Source organism: Oncorhynchus masou, chromosome 12, assembly GCF_036934945.1.
Source record: "Oncorhynchus masou masou isolate Uvic2021 chromosome 12, UVic_Omas_1.1, whole genome shotgun sequence".
Classification (NCBI taxonomy): Eukaryota; Metazoa; Chordata; class Actinopteri; order Salmoniformes; family Salmonidae; genus Oncorhynchus; species Oncorhynchus masou.
In genome coordinates, this window is record NC_088223.1 from 77,570,434 (window position 1) to 77,591,057 (window position 20,624).

Genomic DNA, 20,624 nt, shown 5'->3' on the forward strand with positions numbered 1-20,624 from the left:
TTGAGATCGAATTTGAATACTGAAACAATGTTACAAAAGTCAGAGAGACAGACAGACAGCAAAGATTCTACAAATCTCTGCTGTTTAAAACTAAATCTTAGTTTAAAAGAAATGTGAGGTAATGTCTAGATGGTTTTTATAGTGGAGATCAAGTTTAGACATTTTCTGGCTGGGCTGATGAGACAGTGGATTGCGCAGTCAGATGGAACAGAGTAAATAGATTTAGCCAGTGGTAACTTGTGGAATAGACAGCGGCTGGAATGCGGTTTTAACCAATCAGCATTCAGAATAAAACGCAACTGTTGTATAAAATGGTCAATAAGCCAATTCCAAAGTTCAAAACAGTCCATTAAATGGTAAAACATAGCAGGTTTGGGCCTCCCAAGTGGCACAGCAGTCTAAGGCATTGCCTTGCGGTGCTCGAGGCATCACTTCAGACCCGGGAATCCCATAGGGTGGCGCACAATTGGCCCAGCATCACCCGGGTCAGGGGAGCGTTTGGCCGGGAGGCTTTACTTGGCTCATCGTGTTCTAGCGACTCCTTGTGGCAGGCTGGGCGCCTGCAGGCTGACCTCGGTCGTCAGGTGAACGGTGTTTCCTTCGACACATTTATGCAGCTGGCTTCTAGGTTAAGCGGGTGGGTGTTAAGAAGCATGGTTTTACGGGTCAAGTTTTGGAGGACACATGACTCGACCTTTGCCTTCCGAGCCCATTGGAGAGTTGCAGTGATGAGACAAGATCGAAATTGGGGAGAAAAAGGGGGTAAAATAAAAAAAAGAATACAAAATATATATACATTACTGGTCAAAGGTTTTAGAACACCTACTCATTCAAGGGTTTTTCTTTATTTTGAGAAGACATCAAAACTATGAAATAACATATGGAATCGTGTAGTAACCAAAAAGTGTTAAACAAATCAAAATATATTTTATATTTGAGATTCTTCAAATAGCCACCAGAGGCCTTGATGACAGCTTTGCACACTCTTGGCATTCTCTCAACCAGCTTCACCTGAAATGCTTTTCCAACTGTCTTGAAGGATTTCCCACATATGCTGAGCACTTGTTGGCGGGTTTTCCTTCACTCTGCGGTCCAACTCATCAACTCAACAATTATAGTCCCACTAAGCCCAAACCAAATGGGATGGCGTGTCGCTACAGAATGCTGTGGTAGCCATGCTGGTTAAGTGTGCCTTGAATTCTAAATAAATCACAGACGGTGTCACCAGCAAAGCACCCCCACCCCATAACACTTCCTCCTCCATGCTTTACGGTGGGAAATACACATGCGGCAATCATCCGTTCACCCACACCACATCTCACAAAGACACGGCGGTTGGAACCAAAAATCTCTAATTTGGACTCCAGACAAAAAAACCGTGAAGCATTAATTTGGACTGCAATTTCTGAGGCTGGTAAATCTAATGAACTCTGCAGCAGAGGTAATTCTGGGTCTTCCTTTCCTGTGGCGGTCCTCATGAGAGCCAGTTTCATCATAGCGCTTGATTGTTATTGCAACTGCACTTGAAGAAACCTTCAAAGTTCTTGGCATTTTCCATATTGATTGACCTTCATGTCTTAAATAAGGATGGACTGTCATTTCTCTTTGCTTATTTAAGCGGTTCTTGCCATAATATTGACGTGGTCTTTTACCAAATAGCGCTATCTTCTGTTATACCCCCTACCTTGTCACAACACAACTGATTAGCTCAAACGCATTTAGAAGGAAAGAAGTTCCACAATTGAACTTTTAAGAAGACACACCTGTTAATTGAAATGAATTCCAGGTTACCTCATGAAGCTGGTTGAGAGAATGCAAAGAGTGTGCAAAGCTGTCATCAAGGCAAAGAGTGGCTACTTTGAAGAATCGTTTAACACTTTTTTGGTTACTACATGATTTCATATGTGTTATTTCATAGTTTTGATGTCTTCACTTTTACTCTACAATGTAGAAAATAGTAAAAATAAAGAAAAGCCTTTGAATTAGTAGGTGTTCTAAAACTTTTGACTGGTACTGTATATATATAAAAATACAGTGGGTTAGAGCAGATTCTACCCTAAAACATCAATATCAACACACAATTAATATAGCTTTTTTCACTGCTGTGGTTTAGAAGATAAAACATGAAATGGAGTCATTTTTTCTTTGAAAAAGAGACATACATTATAAAAAATGACACAGAGTTGCTTCTCATATGGTGTTCTGTATAAGAAAACACCTACAAGATCACAGTCATTTACCATACTTGGAAGACATTACCTGTTCTTAATTGAAAAGTGTTGCCAATGTGGACCAATGTGCATTGCCCCTGTTCATTCACCTAATAAAACAAAGTTAATAAGAGCCAGTAGGTTACTTACCGGGGTTGGGGCAGTCCAGCAGCGCCACCACAAACTTTGACCTCTTCCTGAGGCCCTCCAGGAAGGTCACGACGAGGTCGCGTATGTCCTCGGCATTATTGGAGGTGAACGTGTACTCGTCTCCTTTGATGGTGGCCAGCGAGAAGCTCTGGCCCTGGAGCTTACCACCTCTGTCAAGGGAAATGATTCTTACAATATCAAAACAATGTCACAATTAAAATATAATTTTATATATATTTTATATCTTATTTAGGTCTTTACATCTGTATATATTGTGGCGTACCGCGGACAAGCCACCAGGGGGAGACTCATCACGTGGCGGTGGCTCACTCTGCTGGACGTGCCAGGTCTCAACGGGTCCTCCAGCCAGGACTAATTGGGGCTGATTGAGGCTGGTGAGTAATCAAGGGCTGATTGCTCACCAGCTGTACGGGGCCCATAAAGCTGCCCGGAGGGCAACACACGGGAGGGTTGTAGGTCATAAGAGGTTGCTACCGGATAGAGGTCCTCACGGTCTGCTAGAACCGAGGGGCTCAGTGTTCCACCCCAGAGGAGACAGCATTCCCCGGAGCCCAGAAGGCGGTAACCCGGAAGAGGTCTCCTAGAGGAGACCTGTTTCTTTTCTTTTCTTTTTATTTGTTGTTTTAAATAAACACCCTTGAAACTGAGGTATCACACTTGTCTCCGTGTCGGATCTGTGTAAATGTCTAGATCAAACCCCTTGGTCTTCCACAAGTGGTGGAGAATGTGGGCAATCTGACAATGTGGTCAGACCAGGGTTGACGTTTACGCAGTATCAGCATGGATGAGTTAATAGCTCAGTTTGTTTGGGCCCAACAAGCACAACAGGACATTCAGGAACCAACATTGGAAGGACAGCATCTAAAGAATGTACGCAAGCTGCGAGGAGAAACGCAGACTGAGTCGCATCAAGCTAATGGAGGGTGACGACATCGAGACCTACTTCTGCACGAACGGACACCACTCCGGGAAAGATTGCCCAAGGTGAAGTTCGCAAGTCTGCTGGCCCCGTTCCTGTCTGGAGATGCTCAAAAGGCATATTATGACCTCAACACCGAACAGGCGGCTAACTCCGACTGTCTCAAGAGGGAGGTACTCAGCCGCTACGGGTACAGCCTGGCCCATCGGGCCCAACTGGTCCATGACTGGAGGTTCGTGGCTGAAGCTTCCCCCCGAGCCCAGATGAGCGACCTACTGTGCATCACCCGGGCATGGCTCCTAACAAATGTAGCCACCCTCCCCGTTATTGACAAAGTGGTCATGGATCGCTTCTTACGGGCGCTACCTCACGACATGAAGAGGGCGGCAAGCCTATGTATGCCCAGACCTTGGACGACCTCTTGGGAGCCATGGAGATGCACCAGAATATTGAGGCCCTGCTGAAGGGGACGCAGGCCGAGTCCGAGAGCCGTCAGTGGGGACGAAAGGACAACCCCACCACGTACTCCCCAATCTGACAGTCAGCCGGGCTAAAGGACTGCAGACCCACGGAGAGACAGCCGAGGCAGAGTCCACCCGCTGCAGACAACCTTAGGTGGACGGAGACCAAAGGAGGTGATTTGAGTGTGGCCCCCGGGGACACCTCACATGGAGTTGCCCGGGTTGAGAAGAGTTGATGCCATCAGCTGGTCCAGAAGATGAGCTGGGCGCAGGAGTAAACTATGTCATCTTCTGTTGGGCCCACAGCGAACGACGAGCACCCATGGTCCCGGTGAAAGTCGTTGGTCACAACCCCCACACTCTGTTGGATTCCAGGAGTGTGGTAACGCTTGTACAATTGCCGGTGACTTCGAGAGCGGGAACAGACCGTCGCATGCGGCCCGGAAGCAAGCGGTTGCCAACCCCGTGTCTACGGACCCGGAGTTAGGGTCCGAGGGGTGCCGGAACCCACCGCACCTGGTGAACAACCAGAGGAGGGTTGTAGGTAGTGAGAGGTTGCTACCAGATAGACTTACTCACAGTCTGCTATAATTGAGGGGCTCGGCGTTCTACCCCAGAGGAGACAGCATTCCCCGGAGCCCAGAAGGCGGTAACCCAGAAGAGGTCTCCTGGAGGAGACCTGTTTCTTTTTTCTTTATTGTTTTAAATAAACACCCTTAACTGAGGTGTGTCAATGTCTGATCTGTGTAAACATCTAGATGAAACCCCCTGGTCTGCCACAATAAATAAATAAATATATATATTCAGTTTCTGTGTACATTACAACTGTGGAAAAACTATAAAAAGTATTGAATTATGTTTTAAATAATTACAAGATATCAATGAACAACCAAGTGAATGAAAACATATCTAATTATAATTGACAAATAATGACTACAGTCTATTGGGAGAGAGGAATCGTAGCAGCATTACCTGCTACTGGACACATTAGTGATCTCTGGGAAAGAGAGTTCCAAAAGGACCTGCTCCTGCTCATCCACAAAATAGACCCCGGTCCAGTTCACCGCCACAATGACGTCATTCTTAGGCAGGCTGGGCCCTAACGGGTTCAGAAGTGACTTAGAGGTAATTTCAACCTACATTTAGTCATGATATTATTGATACGAAACAGGTCTTCCTCAGAAATATCATTAGTGTTACATCCATTGCAGTACATTGGCCATAAATATCAACAGTAGACTTACCTGAAAATTTGAAGGCCTCGTAGAAGCGTGAGAAGAGTAAAGGCCACTTGAAACGAGCAAAGTCAACCACGTCTTCCTTCACCCTCTGAGGGTCCAACCTCTTCTGGGTGTAGACTCCCTGGGGGAGTGGAGGGGTTAGCGAGACTGTTTGAGAACTGTGTGTGTGAGGGTGTGTACTGTTCATAAGACAATATAGTCAAGTTGTAGTGGTAAAAAACAACGTTGGATAAACACTGAATGCCGATTGAGATGACGGGTGGATGGTTAACATAAAAGCTAATTCAGAAACTATAATTTGGCTCAGTAGATGCTTAAATGCTATTTACTAAAGAAAAAGCTGTGGAAACAGTATTTATGCATGTTTATCCTCCACTACATCCCTGAATATAATGATAAATAGTTCATAGGACAAAGAGCACGAGAGTCGAGACTGATTTTGGCTCCGAAAGTGAAAGGCGCTGAAACTGATCCTTGGGGTACACCTACCTTTTTGTGGGCGGCGACAACTAGCTGGGCCCACTTGTCATTGGTCTTGGCAGAGCTGATTTCGCGGTCAGGGATGTAGGATGGGATGAGGTTGAGGAGGCGCTCCTGGAGAATCCCAGAGCCGTAGTCTATGTAGTACTGCTGAGATGCCAGTTCCGCCAAATCCTCATCCTGAGCGAGAGAGAGGGAAATTGAGAGAGGGAGAGTGGGTAGATGGAGTGGGAGAGAAGGGGAAGGAGCCTTAATACTTTCATATTTTACAATAACATTAGGCATGAATGTGCTTTCATATTGTACATCAGGATGAAATTAATATCAGATAAAAACGCCATCTCACGTAATTCATCAACCTAGCACAGAGAGAGGACTAGTGGAAAATAGACCAAGAGACTAAAAATAACTATAGTTCTGAAATTCCCTAAATCTGACCCCCACGTTAATCTCTCTCCTCATACATGCCTTCATCCCTCTGCCCTTATGCCCCACTAACCCTCTCGCAGCGGTACTCGCCGAACTTGACCCCACGGACAGTCTGCTGGTAGATGAGGTTAGTGGCCACGCTGTCTTCGCCAGGATTGTGCCAGGGAGTGAAGATCTCTTTCCTGAAGAACAGGCGCCAGGGGGCATTTCTCTCCTGGGCTCCCTGTTCCTTGGCGTACTGCTCACACTGCGACACGGCATCCATCACATGGTCGCTGCTGCTCCCCAATGAGGATACCTGTGGGGATGGATCGACATTTGACATTGGGCTCGATAGCTTCTCAAACAAGTTTGTGACCGTGTGTGTATGTATGAATGAGCGAGAGGGAGTGAGTGAATGCGTGGCTGCATGCATACGTGTGTGTGAGGTCCAGTCAAGTACCTTGTCGAACAGGGCGATGTAGAGGGAGAAACCGAAGCGGTCTTGGAGGCTGATTTTGTCTGCTAGGGCATTACACAGCTCGCTGGCCGTGGTGGCTGAGTCGGTCAGCAGGGTCTTAGTGGTACCATCCATGAAGGTTACTGGTAACATGATGGGCTTCTTCGACTTAGTGGCCTGAAAGCGAGGGATGATTATTTTGGATTAAAAAACAACTCCAGGCTACACTTGAAAGTCTAAGATAGAAGATACGAGATAGAAAGTATATAAAAATGACCTATACTGTATATCTGATAATAACTGCCCTTTTTCTGGCATGCAAATTGATTTTGATTAACAAAAAATCTGTGCCCCTCCCCGAAGGTATTATCTGGATTTAGGTCTCGGGCCAAGACGTCATAGCAGTCGAAAGCAGAATATGATGGTAGAGGAATAACGGCAGACACGTGACTGGAAATAATCTTCCCCTAGAGGCCTAGACACTGATTTAAGGTCAGTTTTGCCCCTAATAATCAGGTTTAGAACTTCCCCCATGGTTCAATTATCCTAGATCTGTTCGTACCTGCAGCTCGAGCCAAGATGGCGGCTGGGTCCTGGTGCGATTCACAAAGGTCCTCCTCAACCTCTCCTCGCAGTATGGAGCGTAGCCTGGCGGACCACTGATCATGAATGTACGCAAATACTGAAGGAAAGAAAGGAAGGGTGGAGTGGGGAGAGAGAAAGGGGAGAGAGAGAGGGAGAGCGAGGGGGGAGAGTGTCAGGGGGGAAAGTTAACATCAATGAGACATTCTGGGGCATATTCAGTGGATCCACTTCGAATTCAACAGAAATTGGCCAAGACAGATTTGAGTGGTGTGTGTATGTGTGTTTGTAAGTGTGTGTGTATGTGCGTGTGTGTAAGTGTGCATGTGTGTATGTGTTTGCACACATGTGTATCAAAAAGATGAGGATCTTACTTTGACAAACTTCTCAGAGGGAGCGAAGCAGCCAGCGCAGAGAGAGAGCAGGATCCAACCACGGGCATGGCTACTCTTTGACGGGTTCTGGGTCAGCTGCTTGCAGATCTGACAGTAGATCTCATCTCTGGTGAAGGACAACAGCCAACCAATCACAGCCACCATCAGATCATGAGCAGCAAAAACCACAAGCCAATCACACGGACCATAAGTAGTAAGTCAGAACCAGGACACATACTGATGATGTTTAGTGTCCCCATATCCAAACTAGCATACCACTGAGAATACAAGTCCAATACATTACTTAAATAGTTTTTTGTGACGGGTGAAAACAAAATGATTGAAGCTCAGATCATAAATGAAGGAGGGGAGCATGGAGAGGACAGATTGAGAAAGCGAAAGAATCTTTCTGAGTATTTGGTAGAATAAGTCAAAGGGTTGTAGGTCACCTGAGGGCGGGCCTTAGGATGCCGTTGCCAATGATGAAGTGCAGCTTCTCCAGGTTGGATGTGGGACGGTCCTCCAGCATGCTGTTCCCCTGTAGGCTGTAATCGCCGTCAGTCAAACGCCGGGTCACCTAGAGGAGGAGGAGTCGAGGCCAATAGGGAACAGTCATGTCATTGGTGATTCCTTCCATTCTGTATGTTATTGGTATTGTTAAATGCTGAGTTGGCATCGGGGTTTGAATTACAGGGGTGGCCAGAGATTCTGAACACTCCTATAACAAATCAGATGACCCATATAATCTGTCAAATATTAGCATGGGCATATCCATAAGCAGTAAGACAAATGTTGGTCTAACCAACTATTTTTGGGATTGTGTGGCTCAGTTGGTGGTAGCATGATGCCGCTAACTGATATATATTATTATAATATACTGTATATTATGATGATCGCTATAATGAGACACAAACCTCCTCAGTGATTTTGGACTTCCTCTTCAGGGTGAGAGAGACCAGCTTGTGTCTCACACTGTTCTTCTTCTGCCCACCACCACCTTCAATGGAGCTGTTCTGTAAGGGGGAGAGAGGGGTGTAGATGAGCTTTATGTGGTCTGGTCTGGTCTGGTCTGGTCTGTCTGTCTGTCTGTCTGTCTGTCTGTCTGTCTGTCTGTCTGTGTGTGTCTGTGTGTCCTGGATGGCATACACAAAAAATCTAAACATTTTACCAACACCCTCCTTCTAATCTCCTTAACCGCTCCCGTAGGCCAAGTGTTTCTCAAACCCTGGTCCTGGGGACACAAAGGGGTACATAGTTTTTTTTTTGCAGTAGCACTAACGTACCTGACTCCAATAGTTGAAAGTTGAATCAGGTGTCTGAGTGCGAGGGCAAAAACAAAAATGGACACACCTATAGGTCCCCAGGACCAGGATTGAGAAACACTGATTTAGGCCTAATTTTACTCTACACAAGTACACAATACAAGAATGCAATTAGCAACACAACTACGCCATTTTACATGGCTAATTGTGTTCTTATGTTGCGTATTTGTGTTATTGTATAAATTAGGCTTCAAACACTTCCTATTACGTTCTCCCTCCAAGTCACATCTTCTCTGTCCCATTTTACTCTGAATACCTCAAAAAGCACACTTTTCTCCCTCCAAGTCACATCTTCTCTGTCCCATTTTACTCTGAATACCTCAAAAAGCACACTTTACTACTCCTCAACTCCAGATCCTCTCAGGTCCTCCCTTTCTCCCCTGCTCTTCCCACCTACATTCTATCCCTTCCCTTCTCTCTACTCCCCTCTCTCACCAAGGTTTGGGGGAGGGGAAGTTGATCCTGGATCTGTACTTACGGGAAGCGTCACTCCAGAGCTCCCCCTCACCTCTCCCTCCACAGTCTGGAGCTCCTGCAGCGCACTCTTGTAGGACCTCTTTCTTCCTCTCTCTCTCCCTTCCCTCACCTCTCTCTCCACAGTCTGGAGCTCCTGCAGCTCTCTCTTGTAGGACCTCTTTCTTCCTCTCTCCCCTCCCTCTCACCCTTCCCTCACCTCTCCCTCCACAGTCTGGAGCTCCTGTAGTTCTCTCTTGTAGGTCCTCTTGCCCAGCGTCTCGTAGATCTTGGTCATGACAGGGATTTTCTCAGAGCCGTCAATGATGGCGATGTGGTACTTGGGCTCGGGCAGGTCCCCCATGAACCTCAGCACTGTGACCCACACTGCCAGCGCGGCCTAAGGGAGGGGGGGGGGGGTTGTTTGCCCAAGTTGCTAAATTACATATTGATTTCCTTACCTAGTAAGCAGTCTTTCGACTAAAACAGACAGCAATCTTTGGTTTTGTTTCCTTCGCTGCGGTCACATGCTAACATTAGTATGCTTGTCCAAAAACCAATTTGATATCCCCTAAATTAGTATGTTTTTATTTTTCTGCCAAATCATCTTTGAAAAGGAAAATGCACAACACTTGCTGGCCATTAAAAACAAATAGTTTTATTTAAGCGAAGTATATAAAAAAGCTTGACGTTTCGTTCATCAACAGCCTTCATCAAAAGGCCATTGAGGGACGAAATGTGAAGCTTTAGTGGAAGTCACACGTTTTAACTTTCCATTTTTTTATTTAACCTTTATTTAATTTGGCAAGTCAGTCAAGAACAAATTCTTATTTTACAATGATGGCCTACCCCGGCCAAACCCTCCCCTAACCTGGACGACACTGGGCCAATTGGGAGCCGCCCTATGGGACTGCCGGTTGTGATACAGCCCGGGATCGAACCAGGGTCTGTAGTGACACCTCTAGCACTGAGATACAGTGCCTTAGACCGCTGCTCAACTCAGGAGCCTAATTTATGCTTCAAAACCAACTTTATAAGAGGTTTTAAAAATAGGTTATATTGACTCAAATTCCATGACATACAGAAATGCATTGTTGGCAGAATAGATGGACGCAGTTCAATGAATGATTAATATAATTCACCAATACATTTCTTGGTAGTTAAAACAATATTGCTATCAGGTTGTAAATCACAACTGGCTTGGTGCATTGTTTGCTGTCTGCATCCATTCTGGATGCACTGTTTCAGTTTCAATGACTCAATATGTTGAACAAGAATTGATGACTTGTAACTAAGGCCAGGAATGTCAGTACAATCAAACTAGCAAGGATAATGATCAGTCAGTCAGTCATAACGTGGCCAATAGGCTAGCGCACATGTGTCAAACACAAGGCTTGCCGGCCGAATAGGACACACAAGCGAGTATAAATGAGTCCACATTTGAGTCATTTACTTTATGAAATTACAGCCTGATGCGCTCGCAACGGTGTATTCAACTTCAATTGCACTGCTTTCGTGTGTCCCGCAGTGGAGGGAAAGTGTACAGACACATTCCACAGTCCTAGCTAGGCTACTAAAATATTGCAGCCTGGCTTCGGTTTTTGAAGCTTGACAATGAACAACCAAAAATCAAAACTTGCAACAAAACAACATGCAAGGAGAAACATGTAAGACTACTAAAGCAACATTTGAGCAGTAGTCTAGGTTGGCTACTCAATTACAAAAGAAATGAGTACATGAGTGCAAAAAATGAGTGCATTCAACCACACAAGTCATCCGTGATATACAGATTGTTAAACAACCATCATTGGCCACTTTAATAAATGGAACATTAGTGACTTTAATAATGGCACTACAAGAATGTTTACATATCTCATATGTATATACTGTATGTAGCAGTGTGATGTTGTTCCCCTAGATTATGCACCAAGTTGCACACAAGGACCAATTCAAAGAAGGCCAGTTCAAGAGGGGATGTTAATAATTTGATAATAATAATAATAATAATTCAGTGTGTTTTTTTATTTAATTACAGCTGCATAGCTAATGTTTTTGTTTGGTGTACAAACACTTTTTCATATCAATATTGTACATACATGTGATTGTAAAAGTTTTGTATGTTTTGGTTTGTCCCATCGTGGGTTATCTGTATTTCCATACCCCCTTATTGCTCTCTTTTGCCTGACCTTCAGCTAGCAAGGTATGTTGTCCTTGGCTCCGAAATGGTTTAATATAAAACCGTCATAATGTTACACAATGTACTGTTATGCTACCAGAAGTTTGTTACAATGTGGATAATATAAAGATTTATGTTAACAAGTTTCACAAAGCTCGCTAACTAGGGTATCTATTGTAACTTGTGAGTACTTGGGACAGTGATTGAGTGAGTGTCCATGTGCTTGCGCAGGTGCCTGAGAGCTAGGACTGCGCCAAGGGTTAACATAATGTGTGTTGTCTCTTTGTGTACAGGTATGTCTTTTACTTTGTCTGAATTATGTTCTGTATCATTTTACTTGTATTGTATGGTGTGCTGTTGTACATTGAATGTGTGCACGCTGCACCTGTTATTTCCTTTTGGCGCTCTTTTGCCTGACCTTCGGCTAGCAAGGTGCCTGAGAACTAGGACTGCGCCAAGGGTTACATAATGTGTGTTGTCTCTTCGTGTGCAGGGCAAATAAAAATAATTCAACTAGCAGACCTTCAGTTGTGGCAGCATCCTAATTAAAAGTACACAACGAAGAATGAACCACGCTACAAACTGGTGCCGTGACCAGGGTATCCCACATCTGGCTTTTGATGTACCATCATCCCCAGTCCTCAGTAATAATGGGACACCTCCGAGTCAGTTTATTGACCTTATTAAGCAGATTGGTTCAGAGATAGGAGAATCTATCAGAGCGAGTTTACTGCAGCCTGGGGCTTCAAGTCTTTCTCCTGCCCTCCCCCCTCACAAATCCCAGCAGTTTCCCCTACCTGAACAATGTGGGTAAACTTTTATTGATGCGTCCAAACTGAATCTGGTTGTGAAATCAGAGGTTAGTGCTCCACCTTTCTCTTGGGGCGGCAGGGTAGCCTAGTGGTTAGAGCATTGGACTAGTAGCCGGAAGGTTGCAAGTTCAAACCCTCGAGCTGACAAGGTACAAAATCTGTCGTTCTGCCCCTGAACAGGCAGTTAACCCACTGTTCCTAGGCCGTCATTGAAAATAAGAATTTGTTCTTAACTGACTTGCCTAGTTAAATAAAGGTAAAAAAATAAAATAAAATGGCTCAGATAAGTACTCTGTCCTGGAGTAGCTGATGGGAGTCTACCTAGAGAAGAGGGGTTACACTGGGTCTGAGAATGTTGGGGAGGTGATGTCTAGGCTCATGGGGAGGGCACGGGATGTGACCAAAGTCTGGATGCGTAACAAGCCTGTTGTCACAGATGTTAAGGCAGTGTTCAGTGTTCTCAAGCAACACTTTGGGGATACTGTCTGCTCAGGTATGCCATTAGCTGATTTCTATTCAATGAAACCATATGCTAATGATGGTCCACTAGATTTCTGGATTAGGCTTAACAAAGCTGCAGAGGCAGCTGAAGTACCTTGTAAGTGAGGGTAGAACCTTGTCCAATCAGTGCTCAGAGTTGGCAGTCATGTTTGTACATAAAGAGTTGAAATGCAAACCCCTTCGTGACTGGACAGCCAGTGAGGTACAGGATCATTTGGATGAACTGTTAAGGGAGCGTAAAGCATGTAGAACACAACTTTCACAGCAGTTGGCTGCTGTCTTTGACTCCCCCCAGGAGGAAGTGGATCCTGAGAGCAGACCTAATGTGTCATCTTTTTCTCGATGTGGCCATGAACCAGAACAGGCCCCATCTGTATCTGAGGGTGGGACATTAAAGAAAGTTTTGAGTATGTTAGAGAAGGCTCTTGTCAGCAATACTCAGTCTGTGAACAGAGGGCCCCGTAAACAGTTCCCCAAATGTGAGCGTGAGTGCGCTGTCTGTGGAAGCACTAATCACTGGACCAAAGCTCACTGTCAGATGCACCAGCTGTGTTTCAAGTGTTTCTCTCCTGATCACATGAGCTTTGACTGTAGTGAGACTGGGCAGTGACAGAGCACTGGATGTGGACAGACTGGAAAACTACAAAGTCTCCATTCTGAGGAGGGCAATGTGAGGCAGTCTAATTGTTCCTCCACTGATGATGATATCCAATCTGTTTATTCTTATTTTTTGAGTCAGTACCCAAGAACAACACAGTCATTTTTCATAACACAATGAGAATTACTCAGAATGACAGTTTGTTTTACACCACCGTGCTAGTACAGGATAAAGCTGAACTGAAGGGGATGTTAGATAGTGGGTCCATGGCTACTACTCTGCGCACAGATATTGTACCTCGGTTGAGGGAGGCAGGAGTGGTAGAGGGGAACTTTCTAGCTCCTTCAGACATAATCCTGGTGGGTTGTGGTGGGACGCAAACTAGCCCAGTGGGCATGAGTGACTTAAAAATACAGCTTTATGGCTTTAGTTATATAGTCCCAGTGCTTATTGTAGATGGGCAGGTTGATGAATTCATTGTGGGCACTAACGTGTTGAAGTCTCTGATTAGACAGTTCAAATCGAATGACAGCTACTGGCGGGTGGTGGGTACGCCAGGTCCTTCTGGCCAGTGTGATGACAGCTACTGGCGGGTGGTGGGTACGCCAGGTCCTTCTGGCCAGTGTGATGACAGCTACTGGCGGGTGGTGGGTACGCCAGGTCCTTCTGGCCAGTGTGATGACAGCTACTGGCGGGTGGTGGGTACGCCAGGTCCTTCTGGCCAGTGTGATGACAGCTACTGGCGGGTGGTGGGTACGCCAGGTCCTTCTGGCCAGTGTGATGACAGCTACTGGCGGGTGGTGGGTACACCAGGTCCTTCTGGCCAGTGTGATGACAGCTACTGGCGGGTGGTGGGTACGCCAGGTCCTTCTGGCCAGTGTGATGACAGCTACTGGCAGGTGGTGGGTACGCCAGGTCCTTCTGGCCAGTGTGATGACAGCTACTGGCGGGTGGTGGGTACGCCAGGTCCTTCTGGCCAGTGTGATGACAGCTACTGGCAGGTGGTGGGTACGCCAGGTCCTTCTGGCCAGTGTGATGACAGCTACTGGTGGGTGGTGGGTACCCAGGTCCTTCTGGCCAGTGTGATGACAGCTACTGGCGGGTGGTGGGTACGCCAGGTCCTTCTGGCCAGTGTGATGACAGCTACTGGCGGGGGTGGGTACGCCAGGTCCTTCTGGCCAGTGTGATGACAGCTACTGGCAGGTGGTGGGTACGCCAGGTCCTTCTGGCCAGTGTGATGACAGCTACTGGTGGGTGGTGGGTACGCCAGGTCCTTCTGGCCAGTGTGATGACAGCTACTGGCGGGTGGTGGGTACGCCAGGTCCTTCTGGCCAGTGTGATGACAGCTACTGGTGGGTGGTGGGTACGCCAGGTCCTTCTGGCCAGTGTGATGACAGCAACTGGCGGGTGGTGGGTACGCCAGGTCCTTCTGGCCAGTGTGATGACAGCTACTGGCAGGTGGTGGGTACGCCAGGTCCTTCTGGCCAGTGTGATGACAGCTACTGGCGGGTGGTGGGTATGCCAGGTCCTTATGGCCAGTGTGATGACAGCTACTGGCGGGTGGTGGGTACGCCAGGTCCTTCTGGCCAGTGTGATGACAGCCAGTTCGTGCGTCTCCTATCAAATCTGGAGAGATGGAGAGGAGACTCCATCCCAGATAAAGTGGGCACCATTAAGTTGAAGAGAGCAGTAACGTTCCAACCCATGAGTGAGCATCTGGTGTGGGGCCGCCTACCCCCAAAGACAAAACTCTCTGTGGGCAGTACTGTTGTTGTCGAGCCCAACACATCTCGTTGTGTGAATCGAAACATATTAGTAGGGTGAGTAGTTACGCCTCTGTGGGGGGATGGATGGATCCCTATGAAGATTGTGAATCCAACAACTTCGCCAGATACCCTGAGACGAAATGCTAAAGTGGCAGATGTGTATCCTTGCATTGCATTGGAGGATTTTGATGATGTCAAGCAGCAAGTGGCTTACCAGAACGTGGCAAAAGTACAATGTGACAGCTCACATGGCAGTCGTACAGCTAAGAGTTCAGTTGGTGGCAGTGTAGTTAATGACAACAGTACACTGAGCAATCTTGGACTTCAAGGCCTGTCTGTTGAGGAGTGTCCAGTTTCACAGTTCTGGAAAGACAAACTTGTCAGTTTAATTGAGAAGTATGATACAGTGTTCGAGACATAACCTGGATTGTGGAGAGGCAAAAGAGTTCTGCCATCGCAATACGGCTGACTGATGACCACCCATTTCGATTACCTTATCGTAGGCTTTCTCCAGCTCATTACCAAAAACTCAGGGAAACACTGGACGATATGGAGGAAAAGGAAATCGTCAGAAAATCCAGCAGCGAGTATGCCTCACCATTGGTGCTGGTATGGAAAAAGAATGGGGACTTGCGTCTATGTACTGACTTTAGGTGTTAAACGCCCGCACAGTAAAGGATGCTCATCCCCTGCCTCATCAGGCTGATATACTGGCTGCGCTGGGAGGTAATGCCTTCTTCAGCACAATGGACTTGACCTCAGGGTACTACAATGTGCCACTGCATGAAGAGGATAAGAAATACACTGCCTTTTCCTCTCCTTTAGGTCTGCACGAGTACAATTGTTTACCTCAAGGCCTTTGCAACAGCCCAGCTACTTTTATGAGAATGATGCTGACCATCTTTGGGGACCAAAACTTTCTAAGTCTCCTTTGCTATTTGGATGATCTGATGGTTTTTGCTAAGACGGAGGAAGAGAGTCTGCAGAGACTTGAGATGGTTTTTCAGCGGTTGCAGGAGCACAATCTTAAACTGTCTCCGTCTAAGTGCAAGTTTTTGAGGAGGTCTGTTAAGTTTTTGGGCCACATAATTTCTCAGGAGTTTGTAGCCACTGACCGTGCTAAGGTTCAAACCATTGTAAATGTGACTGAGAGTGAGATGATGGAAGCTGATGGTGTCATTCCGTCCCCTAGCAAAATCTGTTCTTTCCTTGGTATGGTAGTATACTATCAACACTACATTGAGAATTGTTCCATGGTTGCTAGGCCATTGTTTCAGCTGACCACAGGTCAGAAAAGCCTAGGAGAGGCAAGGGCAGAAAGAGGCCTGGTCCCTCTGGCAGGTTCACTGCAGCGGACTGGACTGCCGAATGTCAACTGGCTTTTGAAGCTTTGAAAGCAGCACTAGTTGACCAGGCACTGCTGGCTCATACAACTTTTTCTCAGCCATTTTTACTTTCTTTTGATGCATCTACTAGTGGTTTGGGAGCTGTACTATCCCAAGTGCAAGATGGGAAGGCCGTAGCCAGGCCGATAGCTTTTGCTAGTAAGTCTCTTAATCATGCACAATCCAAGTATCCTGCTCACCGGCTGGAATTTCTAGCCATGAAATGGGCCATTCATGATAAATTCAGCCATTGGCTGTAAGGGTTTACTGTGTGGACCGACAACAATCCACTCAAATATATTCTTACAAAGCTGAGACTTGGTGCATGTGAGCAGAGATGGGTTGCAAAGCTGGCACCCTTAGATTTTGATATCCAGTACATACCAGGGCCCAAGAATGTCGTTGCTGATGCTTTGAGCAGAGAGCCCACTCCAAAGTTCTGCACCGACTGACAAGAATTCCATATGATGTCCTGCTGGAGGAAGCCAGAGGTCTTCGAGTGGATGATGTACAAGACATGTTCCATCTCTCCTGTGAAAAGCCAGAGGCTGGCTGTAGAACTTCTATGGCTCCTGGGAGTGAGTTGAGTAGAGCCTGTGACGATGTCAGTGGGTTGGTTTCCTGTGAAGAGGTGTCTGCTGTCCTCCATGCTCACCGCCGATGGGATGATGGTGCCACAGTAAGGGCTGTTTCACATGTACAGCATCTTGAGAAGTTGATGTCCATGGGTCAGAGCCCTTTACCTGTCCTTACGCACAAGGAGCTGTATGATAACCAGTCACTGGATCCTATTATCAGTCCCACACCACAATTTATCATCCAATGGGTAACGATCAAGCAGAACGTCCGTATCGCACACTGGGTGGGATGATTAGAGCTCTGTCAGCTAGGTCTAAGGCTAAATGGCCTCAGATGTTGAACACATTGATATTCTCCTATAACTGCACTGTTCACGAGACTACTGGGTTTCCGCCCTTCTTCTTGATGTTTGCCTACAAACAAACACTAACTCAAAACAGGTGTACCCAATTACCCAATAAACAGATACAAACGGAAAGGGAATCGATGGCAGCTAATAGGCCGGCGACGACGACCGCCGAGCGCCGCCCGAACAGGAAGAGGCATCATCTTCGGCGAGATTCGTGACACATAAGCATTTTGATGCACTCGCAATAACATCTGCTAACCATGTGTATGTGACCAATACCATTTGATTTGATGTGCAGAAAAAAGTTAAATTAGGTTTAAATGGTACAACAACCTATAGCTATTTGGAGTTACTAAATACTTCTGATCAGGGCCACAGCATATTATGCACATCTGCAAGTGTAACAGTATAGACTTTACGTCCGTCCCCTCGCCCCGACCTGGGCGCGAACCAGGGACACTCTGCACACATCAACAGTCACCCTCGAAGCATTGTTACCCATTGCCCCACAAAAGCCACAAGGGGAACCACTACTTCAAGGTCTCAGAGCGAGTGACGTCACCAATTGAAACACTACCAGCGTTGCTCTGCTGTGCCTCACAAGTAATACAACACATGATCTATTACAAGTGTGATCAAACAGGCAAAACGTCAGTATAGAGACAAAGTGGAGTTGAAATTCAACGGCTCAGACACAAGACGTATGTGGCAATCCCGGACTACAAAACGAAAACCAGCCACGTCGCGGACACCGACGTCTTGCTTCTGGACAAGCTAAACACTTTCTTTGCCCACTTTGAGGATAACACAGTGCCACTGACGCAGCCCGCTACTAAGGAATGTGGGCTCTCCTTCTCTGAGGCCGACGTGAGTAAGACATATAAACGTGTTAACCCTTGCAAGGCTGCCTGTCTCGACGGCATCCCTAGCTGCATCCTCAGAGCATCAGCAGACCAGCTGGCTGGTGTTTTTACGGACATATTCAATCGCTCCCTATCCCAGTCTGCTGTCCCCACATGCTTCAAGATGGCCACCATTGTTGCTGTACCAAAGAATTGGTAACTGAACTAAATGACTATCGGCCCATAGCACACACTTCTGTCATCATGAAATGCTTTGAGAGACTATTCAAGGATTATACCACCTTACATGCCACCCTAGACCCACTTCAATTCGCTTAAAGCCCCAACAGGTCCACAGACAATGTAATCGCCATCACACTGCACACTGCCCTATCCCATCTGGACAAGAGGAATACCTATGTAAGAATGCTGATCATTGACTACAGCTCACCATTCAACACCATAGTGCCCTCCAAGCTCATCATTAAGCTCGAGGCCCTGGGTCTGAACCTCGCCCCGTGCAATTGGGTCCTGGACATCCTGACGGACTGCCCCCAGGTGGTGAAGGTAGGAAACAATACCTCCACTTCGCTGTTCCTCAACACTGGGGCTCCACAAGGGTGCGTTCTCAGCCCCCTCCTGTACTTCCTGTTCACCCATGAATTTGTGGCCAAGCCCGCCTCCAACTCAATCATCAAGATTGCAGATGACACAGCAGCAGTAGGCTTGATTACCAACAACAGCGAGACAGCCTATAGGGAGGAGGTGCGGGCTCTGGGAATGTGGTGCCAGGAAATCAACCTCTCACTCAATATCAACAAAACAAAGGAGGACTTCAGGAAACAGCAGAGGGAGCACCCCCTATCCACATCAACGGGATAGCAGTGGAGAATGTGGAAAGTTTTAAGTTCCTTGGCGTACACAAACCCGTACAAACTGAAATGGTCCACCCACACAGACAGTGTGGTGAAGAACCTCAGGAGGCTGAAGAAATTCGGCTTGTCACCTAAAATACTCATAAACTTTTACAGATGCACAATTGAGAGCATTCTGTTGGACTGTATCACCACCTGGTATGGCAACTTCACAGCCCACAACCGCAGGGCTCTCCAGAGGGTGGTGCAGTCTGCACAACTCTTCACTGCGGGAAAGCTACCTGCCCTCCAAGAAACCTACAGCACCCGGTGTCACAGGAAGGCTATAAAGATCATCAAGGACAACAACCACCCAAGCCACTGCCTGTTCACCCCGCTATCATCCAGAAGGTGAGGTCAGTACAGGTGCATCAAAGCAGGGACCGAGAGACTGAAAAATAGCTTCTATCTCAAGGCCATCAGACTGTTAAATAGCCATCACTAGTACAGAGAGGCTGCTGCCTATACACACAGACTTGAAACCATTGGCCACTTTAATAAATGGAACACTAGTCACATTAATAATCTCACTTTAATAATGATAACATATCTTGAAATACTCATCTCATATGTATATACTGTATTCTATACTATTCTACTGTATCTAAGTCTATGCCGCTCTGACATTGCTCGTCCAAATATTTATATTTTCTTAATTCCATTTCTTCACTTAGATTTGTGTGTATATGTTGTGCAATTGTTATATATTACTTGTTAGCTTCACTAGAAGCTCAAGCATTTCGCTACACCCGCAATAACATCTGCTAAACACGTGTATGCGACGAATAAAATTTTATATAATTTCAAATATAATTTCAAAATCGTCTGGAACAACAACATTGGCAGGGCAATTGAAGCAAAGCCAACATGCAGTGATTATGTATTAGGCCTATAGCCTAATGCTCAAACCTCATTGCTACATAACAGTTTTTAATTGGTTAATGTTTCATGGGTTTACGTTTTTTAGGTCATGTTTCAAAAGTATCTGAGCTGTAGATCTCAGATTGTATTTTGTCCCAGAAAGTTAACTTATCTAAAAGTGTCTGAAATTGATTGTGTAACTCCATGAAGATTTGTGCAGGAAATTTAAAACATGCTGATTCTGGGGGATATGAATAATTAATTTGTAAGAGGGGTAGCTTTTGTGGGGTTGTGTTAATGTTGAATGAGAAACTCAGGACCCCAACGGCGAAAACACACGATAGGTCAAAAGTTAGGTCAACTCACCAGCTGGTCGCCCTCATCCTCGTGGAAGAGCAGCGGCTGTTTGAGCGGGCGCCGCACATAGGTGTGTGTGGTGGTGCCCTGGAAGTAGGTGGCGGCAAACTTAGAGAACTTGTACTCCGACAGGTCTTCTTCCTCATCGTCAGGCAGAGGGAGAGCCTCGTCCAAGTCTTCCTCCTCCCCCTCGGCCCGCGGAGCCACCTCCAGGTCCTATAACACAACCATGTAAGCAGACACAGAGGCATGCACGGAAGGAGGGAAGCAGGCACAGAGGCATGCACGGAGGGAGGGAAGCAGGCACAGAGGCATGCACGGAAGGAGGGAAGCAGGCACAGAGGCATGCACGGAGGGAGGGAAGCAGGCACAGAGACACAGAAGCATGCACGGAGGGAGGGAA

The 20,624-nt window shown here is 46.5% G+C and overlaps 1 protein-coding gene across 1 annotated transcript in view; it reads right to left on the bottom strand.

The window, feature by feature from the left end:
* The window catches only part of LOC135550860 (unconventional myosin-VIIa-like), an 81,792-nt gene that overhangs the window by 16,792 nt on the left and 44,376 nt on the right, over positions 1-20,624 (bottom strand). Inside the window, exons 25-36 of the mRNA XM_064982036.1 lie at positions 20,231-20,437; positions 9,302-9,481; positions 8,221-8,319; positions 7,756-7,883; positions 7,307-7,433; positions 6,913-7,032; positions 6,354-6,527; positions 5,982-6,209; positions 5,492-5,662; positions 5,006-5,123; positions 4,734-4,860; positions 2,361-2,530 (exon numbers count right to left, since the gene is read on the bottom strand). Of these exons, the coding sequence (XP_064838108.1) occupies positions 2,361-2,530; positions 4,734-4,860; positions 5,006-5,123; positions 5,492-5,662; positions 5,982-6,209; positions 6,354-6,527; positions 6,913-7,032; positions 7,307-7,433; positions 7,756-7,883; positions 8,221-8,319; positions 9,302-9,481; positions 20,231-20,437 (1,849 nt within the window). The remainder of the gene's footprint in view (positions 1-2,360; positions 2,531-4,733; positions 4,861-5,005; positions 5,124-5,491; positions 5,663-5,981; positions 6,210-6,353; positions 6,528-6,912; positions 7,033-7,306; positions 7,434-7,755; positions 7,884-8,220; positions 8,320-9,301; positions 9,482-20,230; positions 20,438-20,624) is intronic.